The following is a 17,638-nucleotide window of genomic DNA, read 5'->3' as shown; positions in this document are numbered from 1 at the left end:
AGAAGCACAGGTATAGAAGTGTACAGGCACAGTATAGAAGCATAGGTCATGAAATAGCAACTCCGCTGGGCTGGCCACTGTGTACATATGCCTGACACTCTCCTTCCGAAGCAAGTACTCTTCTTTCAGTTAAGTCAGGGAAGAATGGCTCGCGGAGGGCAGCGGAAGCGTTTCAAAGACATACTGAAAGTACATCTTAAAAAGGGAGACATCAACCCAACAAACTGGGAGGACTTGGTGCGGAACAGAACACAGTGGCGCCACACCATACACCAAGCCACAGCTCACTTTGAGGAGAACAGACGTGCTCATGAGACAGAGAAGCAACAAAGGAGTAAAGAAAGGGCACAGCACTCTAGCCAACAACTCTGTCTCCTCCAAGATTACATCTGTCACTTCTGTGGGAAAATCTGCAGGGACGAATTGGGCTCCTCAGCCACTTAAATACTCACCAGTGAACCCCCTTGGCAGATGTCATCCTTGCATTGAGCGATAGCAGAAGAAGATGTCAAACCGCTACTTCAGCAAATGAACAAAGGTTGCATGCTGAGGGAAATACAGTTTCTTGGTGAGGAAGAATAGCTAGAGTCAAATTGAATATTTTGTCAAGGATATCCTCCTTGTTTCAAAATCTTCTGGGAAAGCTCTAGCAAGAATACAAAGAATGTTAGAATTCATATAGAATAAGAAAAGAGAGAGAGTGCAGATACTCTACAGGCCCATTAAATAGGGTGAACTAGTTGTTCCAAATTTTACATGGTACTATCAAGCCAGCCAGCTCAAGCAAACACTGGGTCTTTATTGAACAGGAAAATTATGGCAATCTAAATATTGCTAGGATAGCATGGATTAAAACAAACCAAATCCACCTATGCATATGTCTTCGTGCAATCTGTGTAAATCAAGGGTGGCCAACCTGTGGCTCTTCAGAAGTTAATATGCAGCTCCTTGTCTAGGCACCAACTCTCGGGCTGCAGCTACAGGTGCCAACTTTCCAATGTGCTAGGGGGTGCTCACTGCTCAACCCCTGGCTCTGCCACAGGCCCTGCCCCCTCCCCTGAGCCTGCCGTGCCGTCGCTCCTCGCCCTTTCCCCCAGAGTCTCCTGCACGCCACGAAACAGCTGATGTGGAGGGAAGGGGAGGCACTGATTGGCGGGGCTGCTGGTGGGTGGGAGACGCTGGGAGCAGGGCGGGAGCTGATGCAGGGGCTGCTAACGTATTACTGTGGCTCTTTGGCAATGTACGTTGATAAATTCTGGCTTCTTCTCAGGTTCAGGTTGGCCACATCCGATATAGATTCTTTAGCAAAGACTACTGTATGGGTTTGGGATAGAACCAGAGATAAGACGTTCCATTTCTTTGTTAATTGCACCCATTGCAAATAATCCAAATCATACAGCAGAGTTTTAAACTTTTGGAGAGCGATGAAATTCATGTGTTTGGCCAACTGTTCACCAAAGAACCTTTTCTAACTCATTTAGAAATCAAAACCTGCTTTAACTGGCCTACTCTTCTGTAGTCCCAGTACTTTCAAGTTAGGCATTATGTTTCCCAATTTCCTAGGAAACTTTTCCATAGAAAGCCAACTTTAGTAGAAATGATGGCTTCTTGTTGATTAGAAAATAAAAAATAACTAATTTATGTCAATCTTTGCTGATGACTTTCCTAACAAAGAAACATCCACATATTCACAAAGAAAAAAAGAATTTGATAGGTAAATTACCCCAGAGGAATTGGCTTTGATCTGTGGGGGAAAAAGCCAGCAACCTCAGTCTGTAGCAAAATAAAAGAAAATTCCTTAATATCTATTTCAGTGGTACCTCACATCAGTCAGGTTTAAAAAAATATAGAGTGTGAATTGGGATAAAAGTTGGTGAAATTGTGGTGAAAGAGGTATAGTGCACCTGTCCGGTTGTTGTTAGAGAATTTTGGGATGTGCTGCATAATGAAATATTATAAATTGTTGGATATTTATTACTGTGACCGGAGTCCCAGGGGAGCCAACTGAGGTCACTCAATTAGGGTGAGCTGCAAAGAATGGGGCAGACAATCCCCAAAGCTGGTGGATATGCCAATACTTAGATTTACCAAGCCAGCACAAAACAGCTTCTATAATACCTCACTGGTTACCAAGAAGCCAACAACACAGTTCCCTTAAAGTAACCCAGCCTTAGGCCTCCACCCAGACACCCAAGTCAAATATGATGAGGATTATTGAAAATCTTATTCATCATAAAAGAAAGTTCTACCAGTCCCTAAAGATTGGACACATTACCTCCCAGCTTAACGAATATTCCAGGTCTTACCCAAATACAAGCTTACAGCCAATTCTTCTTAACTAAACTAAAATTTATTAAAAAAGAAAAGAGAGAGAGCATTGGTTAAAAGATCAGTATACATACAGGCATGAGTTCAATTCTTGAGACTGAATTCACAGCAGAGATGGTGAGCTTTGTAGTTGCAAAGAGTTCTTTCAGAAATAGTTCATAGGTTATAGTCCAAATGTTTATATTCAGGGTGGTCCAGTCAGGACTGGGATCTCAGCCTTACGGCTTAAGCTTCCCCTGCATGAAGCATCAAACAGGTCTGAGATAAAAAGGATTGGAACCCAAGGCATCTTTATACAGTTTGGAGTCCTTAGGCAAACAGTAGGCAATCACGGATACTTTGAAGTGGACCGGTTTCCTAAGTGTCACTGGTAATTAGCTACATGGATTTACATAAGGCAATTTATTCATTAGGCAGTCTATCAAACTTTTAGTGACATATAGACAATGACATTATTTCACCCAAGATTCATCTAAATGTTACTATTCCCCTTTGATCTCTGAATTAATAGCTATAGTGACAGACAGGAACTGTTTGTTTACATGGCTAATCGTTAAACAAGATATAAGTAAACACATACAATTAGTAAAAAGAAAAGGAATACTAGTGGCACCTTAGAGACTAACCAATTTATTTGAGCATAAGCTTTCGTGAGCTACAGCTCACTTCATCGGATGCATTCAGTGGAAAATACAGCGAGGAGATGATTTATAAACACACAACATGAAAAAATGGGTGTTGTCATATACATTGTAAGGAGAGTGATCACTTAAGATGAGCTATTACCAGCAGGAGAGCAGGGTGGGGGGGGGGGAGGAGAAAACCTTTTGTAGTGATAATCAAGGTGGGTCATTGCCAGCAGTTAACAGGAACATCTGAGGAGCGGTGGGGGGAAATAAACATGGGGAAATAGTTTTACTTTGTGTAATGACACATCCACTCCCAGTCTCTATTCAAGCCTAAGTTAATTGTATCCAATTTGCAAATTCATTCCAATTCAGCAGTCTCTCGTTGGAGTCTGTTTGTGAAGTTTTTTTGTTGAAGAATTGCGACTTTTAGGTCTCTAATCTAGTGACCAGAGAGATTGAAGTGTTCTCCGACTGGTTTATGAATGTTATAATTCTTGACATCTGATTTGTGTCCGTTTTATTCTTTTACGTAGAGACTGTCCAGTTTGACCAATGTACATGGCAGAGGGGCATTGCTGGCACATGATGGCATATATCACATTGGTAGATGTGCAGGTGAACGAGCCTCTGATAGTGTGGCTGATGTGATTAGGCCCTATGATGGTGTCCCCTGAATAGATATGTGGACACAGTTGGCAACAGGCTTTGTTGCAAGGATAGGTTCCTGGGTTAGTGGTTTTGGTGTGTGGTGTGTGGTTGCTGGTGAGTATTTGCTTCAGGTTGGGGGGCTGTGTCTGTAGGCAAGGACTGGCCTGTCTCCCAAGATTTGTGAGAGTGATGGACAGGCCCAACAAAGAAAATAACAGAACACCACTAGCCGTCACCTTCAGCCCCCAACTAAAACCTCTCCAACGCATCATCAAGGATCTACAACCTATCCTGAAGGACGACCCATCACTCTCACAAATCTTGATTTGCATGATTTTAATTAGGTAATGTCACAATTACCAAATGATCCTTCGATAATCCTCTTGGCGGAATTGGTCAGGTTCAAATAATTAATTTCACATCTACTAATAGCTGCTAGGTTACTCATAGCGCCTTATTGGAGGGGGGAAAAAGCCCCACATTAAAGGAATGGCTCCAAAAAATATGGGGCATTGTTATGGAAAGAATAATGCATCAATATCATACTCAACAAAACAGAGGGGCCAATAAATACTTAGGTGTTTGGTTACCATTTATTGATTATTCAAAGTACATTCCCCTGCAAATAAATCCTAGCACACGTATCCAATTTTTTTAATATTAAGGTTGGTGGATATGGCTGGTTTGATAAATGAGTAGATTCAGTAGTTGCCCTCGCTACACTCACCAGAAAACACAGCATGGCTAGTGGAAGGTGACTCACTCTAATATGGTAACACACTACTAAATAGAAGCATAGAATCTCAAGGTTGGAAGAGACCTCAGGAGGTCATCTAGTCCAAGCCCCTGCTCAAAGCGGGACCAATCCCAATTTTTGCCCCAAATGGCCCCCTAAAGGATTGAACTCTCAATCCTGGGTTTAGCAGGCCAATGCTCAAACCACTGATCTATCCCTCCCCCCGCACTAAGATTTGATTATTCCATTACTGTGTAATGTTTTTCTAAAAAAGATAAGCTCAGTGTTGTAATCATTAATGCTTTGTTTCTGATTTACGTAGTAATGATTTGTAAACCTGTTGGAACTTCCTGCGTAGTTATTTTAAATGATAAAGAAGTCCACAGCTGCCTGGAGCCCTGTCTAAAAGCAGCGCGCTCCCATTGTTGCTTTCACTGGTGTAGCTGACCCATTGCTAGCACACGTGGGATATGTTTCAGAAAGCAGGCTAGTGTAAACACAGCCTGGTTGTATGCTAGGGAATAATCCTGCACTCACAGGGAGATGGACATAATAGGACTCTTCCTATCAACATGTAGCTCCCTTCAGATCCAGTCACTATCACTTCACTTATTGGCCAGAATAGAATTCACCCTTCCCTCCTAGCCAGGGGAGTTCAGGATCCAAACTCAGATCTCCTCCCCAACCTTGTGACTTGGTGAAGCCGTACACAGCTGTTACCAGTTTACTGCATTGTCCTTTGCCCTACAATGCCCTACAATCAACATTACTCTGTTGTTTGAAACAAGGTTTCTACTGCAGACCAGGTCTCTGAATTTACCATGGCTTGCTGTTCGCTCACTGAATTGGCTTGGACAGCCAGAAATAAGGAGAATATTCGTGAATTTTCCTTGTCTTTGGTGCAAACTAGACACAGTGAAAATTGCAGCTATCTTTGCCTAAAAGCAAGTCAGATTTAAATTATAGAGAACACTGGTATGCATATCTGTCCTGTGTCCTCTCTTCAATGTGGCTCTGAAGTGAGCTGTAGCTCACGAAAACTTATGCTCAAATAAATTGGTTAGTCTCTAAGGTGCCACTAGTACTCCTTTTCTTTTTACTCCATTCTTTTGTTACTGTGCATAATTCTGGAAAGTAGAAGTTTGACAGAAACTTTTTCCTTTTGCAGAATAAGGACAATGGTGAACCTGAGAATAAGCAGTTTAGAGAAGATGACGAAGAGGATGCCACCAAACACAAGTAATTTGTTTATTTTTCAGAGGGATGTCTCTGACTGTGTGTTCTCTTTGTGCTGCTTTCCATAGTTTGCTAATTAGGATCTTTCCTTGGCTTCCAGTGCCCAGATATCTTAGTGTGAATTTACTCTCTCTCAGTGAAGATTATCTGACATTGAGGGACTACAGTGAAAAGCCACAGACAGTGTAGGCCTAGCAAAAAAGAAATTATCAGTAAGAAATTTTCCGTTTCAGACACTTTAGGAAATGCAAACAGCCCTTCTGTTTGGGAATAACTCTCTGGGTATGTCTACACACCAAAGGAAAACCCATGGCTGGCCAGTGCCTGCTGGCTCGGGTGCTGCGCTATTTCATGGCTGTGTAGACTTCCAGGCTCCAGCTGGAGCCCTGGGACCCTCCCACTTCACAGGGTCCTAGAGCTTGGGCGCCAGCCTGAGTCCAGACATCTGCACAGCAGTGAAACAGCCCCGCAGCCCAAGCCCTGCAAGCCCGAGTCGGTTGGCAAGGGCCAACCATGGGTGTCTAGTTGCTGTGTAGACATACCCTTAGGGACTGACACACAAGGGGAAGGCCATCCCAAACAGAGGATTATCAGAATCTGAACACAATGTAGCCTTCTTCCATGGTTATATCTTTGTCTCCTCCTGACACGCCTTAAACATGGAGTTATTTTTGGCACCCATGAGTGAAGGCCCAGAGGCCAAATGGGGCTCACATTAATTGTGGCCTGCTGCTGCGCTTTCCTTGTAACTACATGGTGTAAAGACAAAGTTGATCAACTACAGGCTTTCCTTTTTGGCAAAATCCACTGACTCTATAGTTGCTTTTGCCACCAATAAGTATTTGCAGGTCCCAACAGAGGACTTGGTGGGGGCTTTGAATTTAGTGCGATCAAGGGAATTTTATGTTCTTCCTCACCATCTGGCAGTGCAGAAATCCCCCTGCTGGGGAGCTGCATTTGAACTGCTGCCTCTGCACATGAACACTTGCTCAATGGTGCTGACAGGAGCAGAGTGACACTACTGTGTCCCTGGTCTATTTCAATTCTGCTGCGGAAGTGCGGTGTGCAAGGACCGCCCGGGTGTCATTCTGCACTGGGGCTGAGAGCGGCTCTTGGGATGGAACATGGCGAAGAGGCAGACTTGTGTATCAAACTGTTCTTGTACCTGAAAGGGTAGAGGGGCCCTGCAGAAGGTAAGTGAGCTGACAGGCCAAGAGTTGAAGGTATAGAGCTTGGTGAATAATGAATGAGCTGCTATTACATTCCAGCCCTCTGCCACTTGATATACTGAGTGAGCGACAAGATGATGCAGCATATTGTGACGCTGTGACTAGACGTGTCAGACCTGTGGCATCTCTGCCATACGAGATGGCATTATTGTGCCATCAGTAATGCCTTCTGACATCCACACCCTGGTTTCTACTGATATTAATGTTCTCTTTGGAGAGCCCTAACAGTGACGTAAAAACAGCCTCTCCTGACTTTCAGCCCTATGGTTCCTCCCTTTTAAATGTTGATGTCTTGTCAGGCAGCGCAGTGAGGTGCTCGAACTGTGCCAGAAGTCACATTGTTTCATACCAAACCTTCAGCCTGTGTACTTTGGAGTTGGCAAACCACCTTCTCCTCCAGGGACTATTGGAAACTCCTGTCATCTCCTGACCTTTGGCTGGTGCCATAAAGGCCAAAGGGGTTTTCCACTTGTGTACAGTGTCCGTGAAACTTCAGAGTAGCTGTACAAGAGAAGAAAGCTTTAAGTGTGACACCAACTGCTCCCTGTCAGAAGTCTGTTTTGTATCAATGGGCCTAACTCTGCCCACAGGTACATGCTTGGGGCTAGGTCAGTGGGAGTCGCATGCTTTTGAAGGCACAATTTGTTGTAAAAAGAGTAAAGTTTTCTTTCTGTAGCTATTACGATCCAATAGATTGCAAGACCCTTGTGTGTGTCTCTCCAACTACTGTGTTGTCAGGATCCAAATGTAACTTTGCAAGGCAAATTAGAACAGTCTCTTCTCTGTAGTGGATGTTTGAATCTCAAATTCAGTTTTAAGTCTTCAGCTGATAGAGATATTAGCTTTGCAATTAAACTTCTTTGATGTATTTAAGAATTTCACTATTGGCCCACTCCTTTACCAGACAAATATTCTTTGGAATTCTTAGGAAACTGATACCTTGCTTTCATTCTAGATTGCATCTTCCAGTAGTGTCTCTGATTTATCCCAGCCCCTTGAAACAGGGACTAGTGTGTGTACTGCTATAGTGCTTGTGAGTCTGGCTCGTCACGAAAGGTAGGCTGATCGGGTTGATCCTGAACTTGAGAAGCAGTAGGCTCTAGAAATCAAGGCTTATGGGACAGCTGCTAGCTGTCCCATAGTTAAGGTTATAGGAGCATTTCTGTAGCACTGTAGAGGCTATGCAGTAGGCTAAGAAAAACCCTGTTGATTGGAGTTGAAGACAACCAAAAACTTGATCCAGGCAAGTGAATTGTAATTGTCCACTAAATAATCTTGTGACCTACACTTACACCCTGGATGTATTGTCTAACCAACGTGACTGACCTGAGTCTGAAAAAAGAGAACCGAGCCGCCAGCTTTGGTTTCCTTGTGAAAACCATTGGAAGAAAATGATTTAGTTGCCTGCCTCCTCACCAAGCTTTGCTAAGCTCCTTCTGGCTGTCTTTGGCAGGGTGTACCTCCGGCTGCACTTGTGGTTGGGAGAGAGGATTACGTGTTGCCAGTAGTGTAGCTACCAGGTTGCTATGTGGCTGAATTAATAAATGCAAAGTAATGCACGTTGGACAGCATAATCCCAACGATGCACACAAAATGATAGGGTCTAAATTAGCAGTAAACACTCCAAGAAAGAGTGGATAATTCTCTGAAAACATCGCCTCAATGAGCAGCAGTAGTAAAAAAAAAAAAAAAAAAAAAGGTAACAGTGTTAGGAGCCGTTAGGAAAGGGCTACATAATAAAACAGAAAATATCATCATGCCACTATACAAATCCATGATATACATACACCTTGAGTACTGCATACAGTTCTGGTTGCCTCATCTGAAATAAGATACTTCAGAATTGGAAAAAGTACAGAGAAGAGCAGCAAAACTGATTCGGGGTCTGGAACCGCTTCCACATGGAGAGATTAAAAAGACTGGGACAGTTCAGATTGGCAAAGAGATGACTAAGGAGGGATGTGAGAGAGGTCTATAAAACCATGACTGGTGGGGAGAAAGTGACTAGGGAAGTGTTATTTATCCCTTCACACAACACAAGAACCAGGGATCACCTGATGAAATTACTGGGAAGCAGGTCTAAAACAAACAAAAGGCAGTACTTCTTCACACAACACACAGTCAACCTCTGGAACTCATTGCCAGGGGCTGTTGTGAAGGCCAAACATTGTAACTGGGTTAAAAAAATAATTAAATAAGTTCATGGAGGATCGGTCCATCAATGGCTATTAGCCAAGATGGTCAGGGATACAACTCAGTGCTCTGGGTGTCCCTAAGCCTCTGACTGCCAGAAGCTGGGACTTGATGACGGGATGGATCACTTGTTAATTGACCTGTTCTGTTCATTTCCTTTGAAGCATCTGTCATTGGCCACCGTCGGAAGACAGGATTCATGGCTAGATGGACCATTGGTCTGACAGAATGGTTGTTTTTATATACCACAAAGAATGTGGCAATCATCTTTTTGTTGACTAACTCTGTTTAAAATCCAGGTGATCATTAGATAAGTTGCTTTAAAGAGAATTTTTCTAGCCCATTGGATAACTGTTGCACATGTGCTACAAACCTTGGAGAACCTGAACTGAGAAGATGGTTCCCAGGCTACAAGGCATTCGCCTAGGACTTGGGTGACCCAGGTTCAAGTCCTCCCTTTGCCACATACTTCCTTCCTTGTGACCTTGGGCAAGTCATTTAGTTTCTATGCCTCAGTTCCCCATCTATAAAATTGGAGATGACAGCACTGCCCTACCCACATGGGTGCTGTGTGGATAAATACATTAAAGATACTGAGGCACTCAGGTGGTACTGGGGTCAGATGAGTACCAAAAGGAAAAAAGATACTTCTGTGTTAGTCTACAAATCCCACCAAACTGACCCTCCTGGCTGGGACCATTCTGGAGTTGTCACTGTGGTTTAAATAGCACGGAAGACTTTTTTTAAAGCTGCACATATAGTGCTTCAAACCCTGGTGAATTCTTGCTGGGTTTTCTTACCTTATTAATGGGGCTACTTTCAAAGAATCTCTTCTTTGTATATCCCTCAACGCAAGGATGATGTCTGCCAAAGGGGTTTACTGGCGGATTTTTAGGTGGCTGAGGTGCCCAATTCGTGCCCTGCAGATTTTCAGGTGTGATCTTAGAGGAGACACAGTTGTTGGCCGGAGTGCTGTGCCCTTTCTTTCCTCCTTTGTCACGTCTCTGTCTCATGAGCACGTCTGTTCTCCTCAAAGTGGGCTGTGGCTTGGTGCATGGTGTGACGCCACTGTGTTCTGTTCCACACCGAGCTTTGTAGGGTTGATGCCTCCCTTTTTAAGGAGTACTTTCAGTATGTCCTTGAAGTGCTTCTGCTGCCCTAGGTTTCTGAGAATTTTGCGAATTTCCAAGAATTCTGATTTCCAAGAATCTGGTTGCTGGTTGACACTTCTGAGCCAGCCTGGTAACTGGGGCAATTCCCCTTCTGCTGTGGTAAGTCTATTTAAACAGTTATGCTTTGAAGAGTTCTTAACCATAAGCTTCAGCAGCTTTATTTTAAACCATACAGTATAGACAGAAAAGCACTCCACATGCACTGTTCTGATATTTGCTAGTTGTCAGTGGCCAATTCAGTTGGGTGTTTTTCCATTTTCCTGACAAACTCTAGGCTAAGGCCTTGTCTACACTTGCAGTTGTAGAGCGCCAGGAGTTAAACCAGGCCTCGGAGACCGCAGCAGGGAAAGCGCTGCCGTGTGTTCACACTGTCAGCTGCAAGCGCAGTGGCGTGGCCACATTTGCGGCACCTGCAGCGGCATTCGGAGCAGTGCATTATGGGCAGCTATCCCACAGAGCACCTCTTCCCATTCTGGCGCTGAGGCTTGTGGGAAGGGGGAGAGGGGGCGCGGGGCATCCTGGGTCCTGTCCCAGTGACTCTTGCTGCATCGCTTTGCATCCCTGCAATCCCTGTGCTTCCATCCACATTTGGCACCATCTTTAACAGTTTTTGTACTGCGCGCTCTGTCTTCCCTTTCGGTCTGCGGGAATGGATCCCGAACTGCTGAGGAATATGCTGATGGGTCTTGCCAGCATGTCACGAGTTGTAGTCAAGTTACTCCTTAAGCTACAAAGTGACAGTGAGGAGTCCGACGGTGATGTCGACACACATAACGCATACAACATGAAATTGCTTGTGGCATTCATGGACATGCTCACCGCTATGGAACGCCACTTTCAGGCTCGGGAAACAAGCATTTAGTGGTGGGATCACATCGTCATGCAAGTCTGGGATGACGAGCAGTGGTTGCAGAACTTTCGGATGAGAAAAGCCACTTTCATGGGACTGTGTGAGGAGCTCGCTCCACCCTGCGGTGCAAGGACACGAGACTGAGAGCTGCCCTGCCGGTGGAGAAGCATGTGCCGATTGCAGTCTGGAAGCTGGCTACTCCAGACAGCTACTAATCGGTCGCTAACCAGTTTGGAGCGGGAAAGTTGACCGCTGGACTTGTGTTGACGGAAATGTGCAGGGCCAATAATCGCATCCTGCTCAGAAGAACTGTGACTCTGGGCAACGTGCGTGACATTGTGGATGGCTTTGCACAAATGGGTTTCCCTAACTGCAGAGGGGCGATAGATGGCACGCATATTCCAATTCTGGCACCAGACCACTTAGCCACCAAGTACGTTAATCGGAAGGGGTATTTCTTGATGGTTCTCCAGGTGCTTGTGAATCTCCGTGGGTGTTTCACGGACATTAACGCAGGCTGGTCTGGAAAGGTGCATGGCACACGCATCTTTCGGAACACTGGCCTGTTCAGGAAGCTGCAAGACGGGACTTTCTTCCCGGACCAGAAGATCGCTGTAGGGAAAGTCGAAATGCCCATTGTGATCCTTGGAGACCCCGCCTACCCTTTAATGCCATGGCTCATGAAACCGTATACAGGGAGTCTTGACAGCAGCAGGGAGAGGTTCAACAGGCTGAGCCGGTGCAGAATGACTGTGGAGTGTGCTTTTGGCCGTTTAAAGGCCCGCTGGCACTGTCTGTATGAGAAGCTGGACCTGGCCGATGACAACATCCCCTATGGTTATAGCTGCGTGCTGTACCCTGCATAACATTTGTGAAGGGAAGGGTGAAAGCTTCACTCAGGCATGGACCGCTGAGGTTCGATGCCTGGAGGCTGAATTTGAACAGCCAGAGACCAAGGCTATTAGAGGGGCCCAGCGCTGGGCCCTAAGGATTAGGGATGCCTTGAGGGAGCAATTCAATGCTGAAAGCCACCAGTAAAGTTTGGTGACCTGCAGGGGAGTGAAGTGCAGTGGTTCCAATGTTAGCAGGCATCTGTGTTTGCTACGTATGATGCACTGACAAGCAGTACTTGTTGCTTTCCTGGGCTACGGTATCTTTTACTTAATGCAATAAAGAATGTTTCCAAAACAAAAAAAATCATTTATTGGAAAGAAACACAACCGCTGGAGAAACACACATGGCATGCCGCATGGGGGGAGGTGCGGGGAACGGAACAATCACAGATTTGCGTATGTCCTGTTATCATATTCAGCCTGTCTGTCTGGAGTAATGTGCAATGAGTGCTGCACTTCAGGCTGGCTAAAATGCATGGTGGTGGAGGTCGAGTGCAGTGGGTAAGGGTCGTAGTTTGCAGGGCCGGGTGGGGAAGCTACAGGTGTTGGAGGCAGCTGGTGGTGATATAAAACCGGGTATAGGGGAAAGTATGTTGGTGGTGACATGGGGGCGCAAGGGAAAGAGTTTTGGGACAAGAGCTGCGGGGGGGGGGGGGGGCAGGTGCGAATCTGCTTCGTATGTAGTGCTATGAGCGCCTGCATCGAGTCTGCTTAGCGCTCCATAATGCTTAGGAGCCGCTCCGTGGTTTGTTGCCGGCGATCCGCATTCTCCTAGCGGACCCTCCTTTCGGTCTCCTGCCACTCCTGTACTTTTTGATGTTCAGTAAGGGGCTGCTGCATGTCTTCATGCAGAAGGTCTTCCTTGCTTCTTCACGGCCACTTCGTGATTCTGTGCAGCCTTTCGGCCGTTGATAACAAGGACGGCTGGGATCTCAAGATTGCATCTGTAAAGCCAAAATGCAACATTTTACAGAGGCACCATTGTTCACACTCGACAGAGCAACGATTCTGCCAATCTTGAAGACAAGCACAGTGCACTCAATTGCACAAACTGCCTGTCCCAAGGCAAGTGCACATAACCCACAAGAGCCCCAAAATGGTGAGTAACCACAGGGGCAGGGGGGACTGATTGTTCCAGGGCCATATTGTCCTCTGGGGTTCTGTGCCTTGGGGAGAGCCAACAGCTGCAGGGGGCTCCTATACTCACTGTCCCCACGTTTTCCACAGGCTGAGTTCGTCCTGGAAGATATCTGGCTGCTGAGGGTGACCTGGGAAGCAAGGGAGGGTCTTCTGCAACAATGCGGTTTCCGCCCTGGCCCTTATGCGGCTTGCCTGTGTGCAGCAATGGTCTCTCTCTCTCCCCCCATCCCCATGGCACAGTGGCGAGCGTATGTTACCCTTACTGGGACAAGGAGCACGGTAGCTCTGCCAGGGAACCTACGCAAGCGGATTACCCAGCTTCTGCATGAGACCTTCGATGAGATCACTGAGGCCGATTACTGCCATGTGAGAGAGCACGTCAACGGCCTATTCCGCATCTAGGCATGCACGCAGCCCTAACCCTTCCTTCTTTCTGCAACCCTTCTTGCCCCAACAGCCCGCACCCAACAACTCCCTTCTCAAAATTAAAAGCTGCTTACTGGGCACCTCCTCTGCTGTTTGTTCTTCCCCAAGCACCGTCCGCTGCGACTGGCTACGTTCTTCCTACCTTCCTCCGCTCCTGGCTGCATGCATCCCGGCCATCCTCTGGCTCTGGCCCCCCCCTCCTCCTCGGCACCTGTCAAGGTTCCTCCCCCACTCTGAACTCTAGGGTACAGATGTGGGGACCTGCATGAAAAACCTCCTAAGCTTATCTTTACCAGCTTAAGTCAAAACTTCCCCAAGGTACAAAATATTCCACCCTTTTGTCCTTGGATTGGCCGCTACCACCACCAAACAAATACTGGTTACTGGGGAAGAGCTGTTTGGACACGTCTTTCCCCCCAAAATACTTCCCAAAACCTTGCACCCCACTTCCTGGACAAGGTTTGGTAAAAAGCCTCACCAATTTGCCTAGGTGACTACAGACCCAGACCCTTGGATCTTAAGAACAATGAACAATCCTCCCAACACTTGCACCCCCCCTTTCCAGGGAAATGTTGGATAAAAAGCCTCACCAATTTGCATAGGTGACCACAGACCCAAACCCTTGGATCTGAGAACAATGAAAAAGCATTCAGTTTTCTTACAAAAAGACTTTAATAGAAATAGAAGTAAATAGAAATAAAAAAAAAAATCCCCCCTGTAAAGTCAGGATGGTAGATACCTTACAGGGTAATTAGATTCAAAACATAGAGAACCCCGCTAGGCAAAAACCTCAAGTTACAAAAAAGATACACAGACAGAAATAGTTATTCTATTCAGCACAATTCTTTTCTCAGCCATTTAAAGAAATCATAATCTAACACGTACCTAGCTAGATTACTTACTAAAAGTTCTAAGGCTTCATTCCTGGTCTATCCCTGGCAAAGACAGAATATAGACAGACACACATACCCTTTGTTTCTCTCCCTCCTCCCAGCTTTTGAAAGTATCTTGTCTCCTCATTGGTCATTTTGGTCAGGTGCCAGCGAGGTTACCCTTAGCTTCTTAATCCTTTACAGGTGAGAGGAGATTTCCTCTGGCCAGGAGGGATTTTAAAGGGGTTTACCCTTCCCTTTATATTTGACAGCACCCTTGCTCCTGCTTTCCTCCTCCTGCCTTGTTGCACTCTGGGCTGCCACAGCCTCTGAAGTGTCCATGATGCTCTTCGGCATGGAGGTGGGGTCGCCCCCAGTATCTCGTCCAGCTCTTTGTAGAACGGGCAGGTCGTGGGGACAGCACCGGAGCGGCGGTTTGCCTCCCGCACTTTGTGGTACGTGTTCTACAGCTCCTTCACTTTAATCCTGCACTGCACCCCGGTCATGGCCCCTTTCTATCACGGCCCTTGATATCTGCCCGTAGGTATCGTAATTCCTACGGCTGGAGCGCAGCTGGGATTGGACAGTTTCCTCCCTCCAAACGCTGATGAGGTCCAGCACCTCGCCATTACTTCATACTGGGGATCGCCTGGCGTGTGGAGGCATGGTCACATGGAAAGATGCGCTGAGAGCACTTCACGCCTGGCTGAGCAGACAGGAAGGGGACTTTCAAAATTCCCAGAGAATTTAAAGGGCGGGTCTGACGGTTGGTCCCCTGAGGGCAGGGCAGTAGACTTCAAAGTGATGGCCAGTGTGGCTAGAACAGGCATTGAGAGAGACTTCCTGGAGGCCGATCAGAGCACTTCAATAGACCAAGACGTCCACACTGGCGCTGCGGCGCTCCAGCTGGGGTGCAGCAAGCTCTATGCTTCTCATGGAGGTGGATTACCAGGGGCGCTCCAGCCCCGGAGTCCAGGTGCTCTACAAGCCTTGCCAGTGTGAACACCTCAGGAGTTAGGGTGCCCGGGTCTGATTTAATTCGCACCAACTCGCAAGTGTAGCTAAGGCCTAAGAAACCTTCTATTTCTCCTCTCTCCTCAAGCTTTTGTGCTGCAAGATACCACCACAAAAGTGAGTGCTGAATAGGCCTCTATACAAAAGTGTCAAACCCATGGCAATTCTTGCTCCCATGCATCTTTAATCACCAAACTTGACTGTGGTGATTCACCTTGAACATAGTGGCAAGGAGCTTGTGTGTTTTATTTCCCACTTTCTCTAGACTGTTGATCAGGAAACAACAGTGAGGATCAATTGTGTGCTGTCACTCACATGGTCGATGTCCTGCAATTGCAAAGGATGGGTGTGGGTGGGGACTTTGGCCCTTCCTATCTATCACTTTCTGTGATTTGGAGAAAGCAGGTTACTTACGTAAGGTAGGGGCCGTTCTTGCAACTATTGATCTAATGCCTCAGATTCCCATAAACTATCATTCACTGATGATTTAAATCTCCACCCCATGAAGGAAATGCTCTGAGCTTGGAAATGATACTGCAGTTCTGCAAACTGGGCTTGTGGCTCGTCAGGAATGTCAAAGAATGCATGGCGGGCGGGGGGAGGAGAGTGAAAGGAGTGACCTGTGACTTAACCAGACATGCTAGCAATTAAACTTCACAAGGCTGTAATTAATCCGCTGCTGGCATTTCAGCACTTAGTCATCCTTAAGAATTACAACTCCCCACAGTGCTGCTTGCAGAGAATTATTTCCTGGGAGGAGTTGCAGGAAGCCAGGGCTGTGAACATGCACTCTCCCCTGGTTTATAGCAGGATGTCATGGGTCAGGTCAAAACAACCAGTCTTCAGATTCCGTACACAAAAAATAAGATGGCAAACCTGCCTAGCAATAGATTGGAAAGGAGGAACAACAAGGCAATACCAGGAACAACTTCTGTGCAAATACGGTTCCTTTGTGCTTTGGAAGGTGGTACCTATTTCTTGACTATTGTAGTTACTTTTCTACGGGGGAGACCACTGTTGCTATATGCAGGGGTAACATCTGACCCTTAATGATGGTATGTGTGTGTTACCCCTGTGGACACATTGTTAGTGACTGGTTGTCCTGGTAGTGAGAGTTGAGCCTGTTAATGTCATCCTGATGTGGCCTAGTTTGGGGTCCTTGACTGATATCTTGACATCATCTTCGTCCTTTTGTTGCCAGGGTCCGAGCATGTGCCGCCTCCACAGTGCTCCCACCTGCTGCCGTTCCTGGAAGTGAGGACAGACTCCAGTCTAAATTCCACTTACGCAATTGTCCCAGTGCCTGAGTGGCTAGATAGGGGGATAAAAAGCAGCTGACTCTTCCCAACCTGAGTAAAACCAAAGTGAGGCTGGCAAAGAGGAGAAGCATTTTTAGGAACTGTCAGGAGCTTTGGTCCCTCCCTCTGAGGATGCCTATCCTCTGGTGGTCAAGGTGGGGTTTGGCCTTCATGTCCTACAGGATTCAGTGCTACTCCTTGATGCCCTAATAGCAGTAACCAGCGGTGCTGCTTCACTTTTGAGGCTAGCTTGATGTGCCCCCTTCCTTCAGCTGAGCACCGAGTCCTAGCGATACAGGCCTCCGTCCAGGAGAGATTATTGCAACAGGCTCTACCTGGGTTTTATGGCTAAGGCCCCACAGAAGTATTAGCTGGTCCGACACACAGTGGGTCACCTGCTAAACAGAGACTGACTGCACATTGCGCTGGTGCTTCACACTGCATTAGTTCCCTGTGCAATTCCAAACCTGTCCTTGCTGTGCCAAGGCAGTCTTTCTTAGAGCCCTCTCCCCACCATCCACCATGACAGCTGCGATCAGCAGGGACGATGCAGCTGTAAGACCCTAGCGTGAAAGCATTCTCAGCCAGCACTGCAAATTCTTGACAACAGACTCTTGGCTGTCGCATTCCCTAGCAGCACAGTTCATGATGTGCTGGTCTTGTCACTGCTGGGGTGCTACTCGAGTTCCACGGTGGCAGTCTCTTTGCACAGAGGTTCCCTCCATGCCTGCAGAATGGTTGGCAGCATGTGTCTGAGACAACCAAGCAAGGAAGCTGTTGTAAGGGATGGAGGATATGTGGTCCTTTTCAGATGTGGTCCTTTTCAGTTATGTGATTCATAACTTGGGAATATGGCCCCTAGATGCAGTGCTGATTGCATGCGTTAGTGAGGGTCAGGTTTTGGATTTTGTCTATCAGGGCAGCTCATTCTGTTGTGCCATGAAGCTGCCAGGCTGGCCCCAGTTTTTGCAATT

The 17,638-nt window shown here is 46.6% G+C and overlaps 1 protein-coding gene across 4 annotated transcripts in view; it reads left to right on the top strand.

The window, feature by feature from the left end:
• The window catches only part of CCDC12 (coiled-coil domain containing 12), an 82,333-nt gene that overhangs the window by 41,389 nt on the left and 23,306 nt on the right, over nucleotides 1–17,638 (top strand). For all 4 annotated transcript variants that reach the window (XM_074943457.1, XM_074943456.1, XM_074943455.1 and 1 more), the window contains exon 2: nucleotides 5,510–5,580. In XM_074943457.1, the coding sequence (XP_074799558.1) occupies nucleotides 5,510–5,580 (71 nt within the window). The remainder of the gene's footprint in view (nucleotides 1–5,509; nucleotides 5,581–17,638) is intronic.

The sequence above is a fragment of the Natator depressus genome, chromosome 2, assembly GCF_965152275.1.
Source record: "Natator depressus isolate rNatDep1 chromosome 2, rNatDep2.hap1, whole genome shotgun sequence".
NCBI classification, from domain to species: domain Eukaryota; kingdom Metazoa; phylum Chordata; order Testudines; family Cheloniidae; genus Natator; species Natator depressus.
The sequence above is the reverse complement of the archived record's forward strand: the minus strand, read 5'-3'. Positions and strand labels throughout refer to the sequence as shown.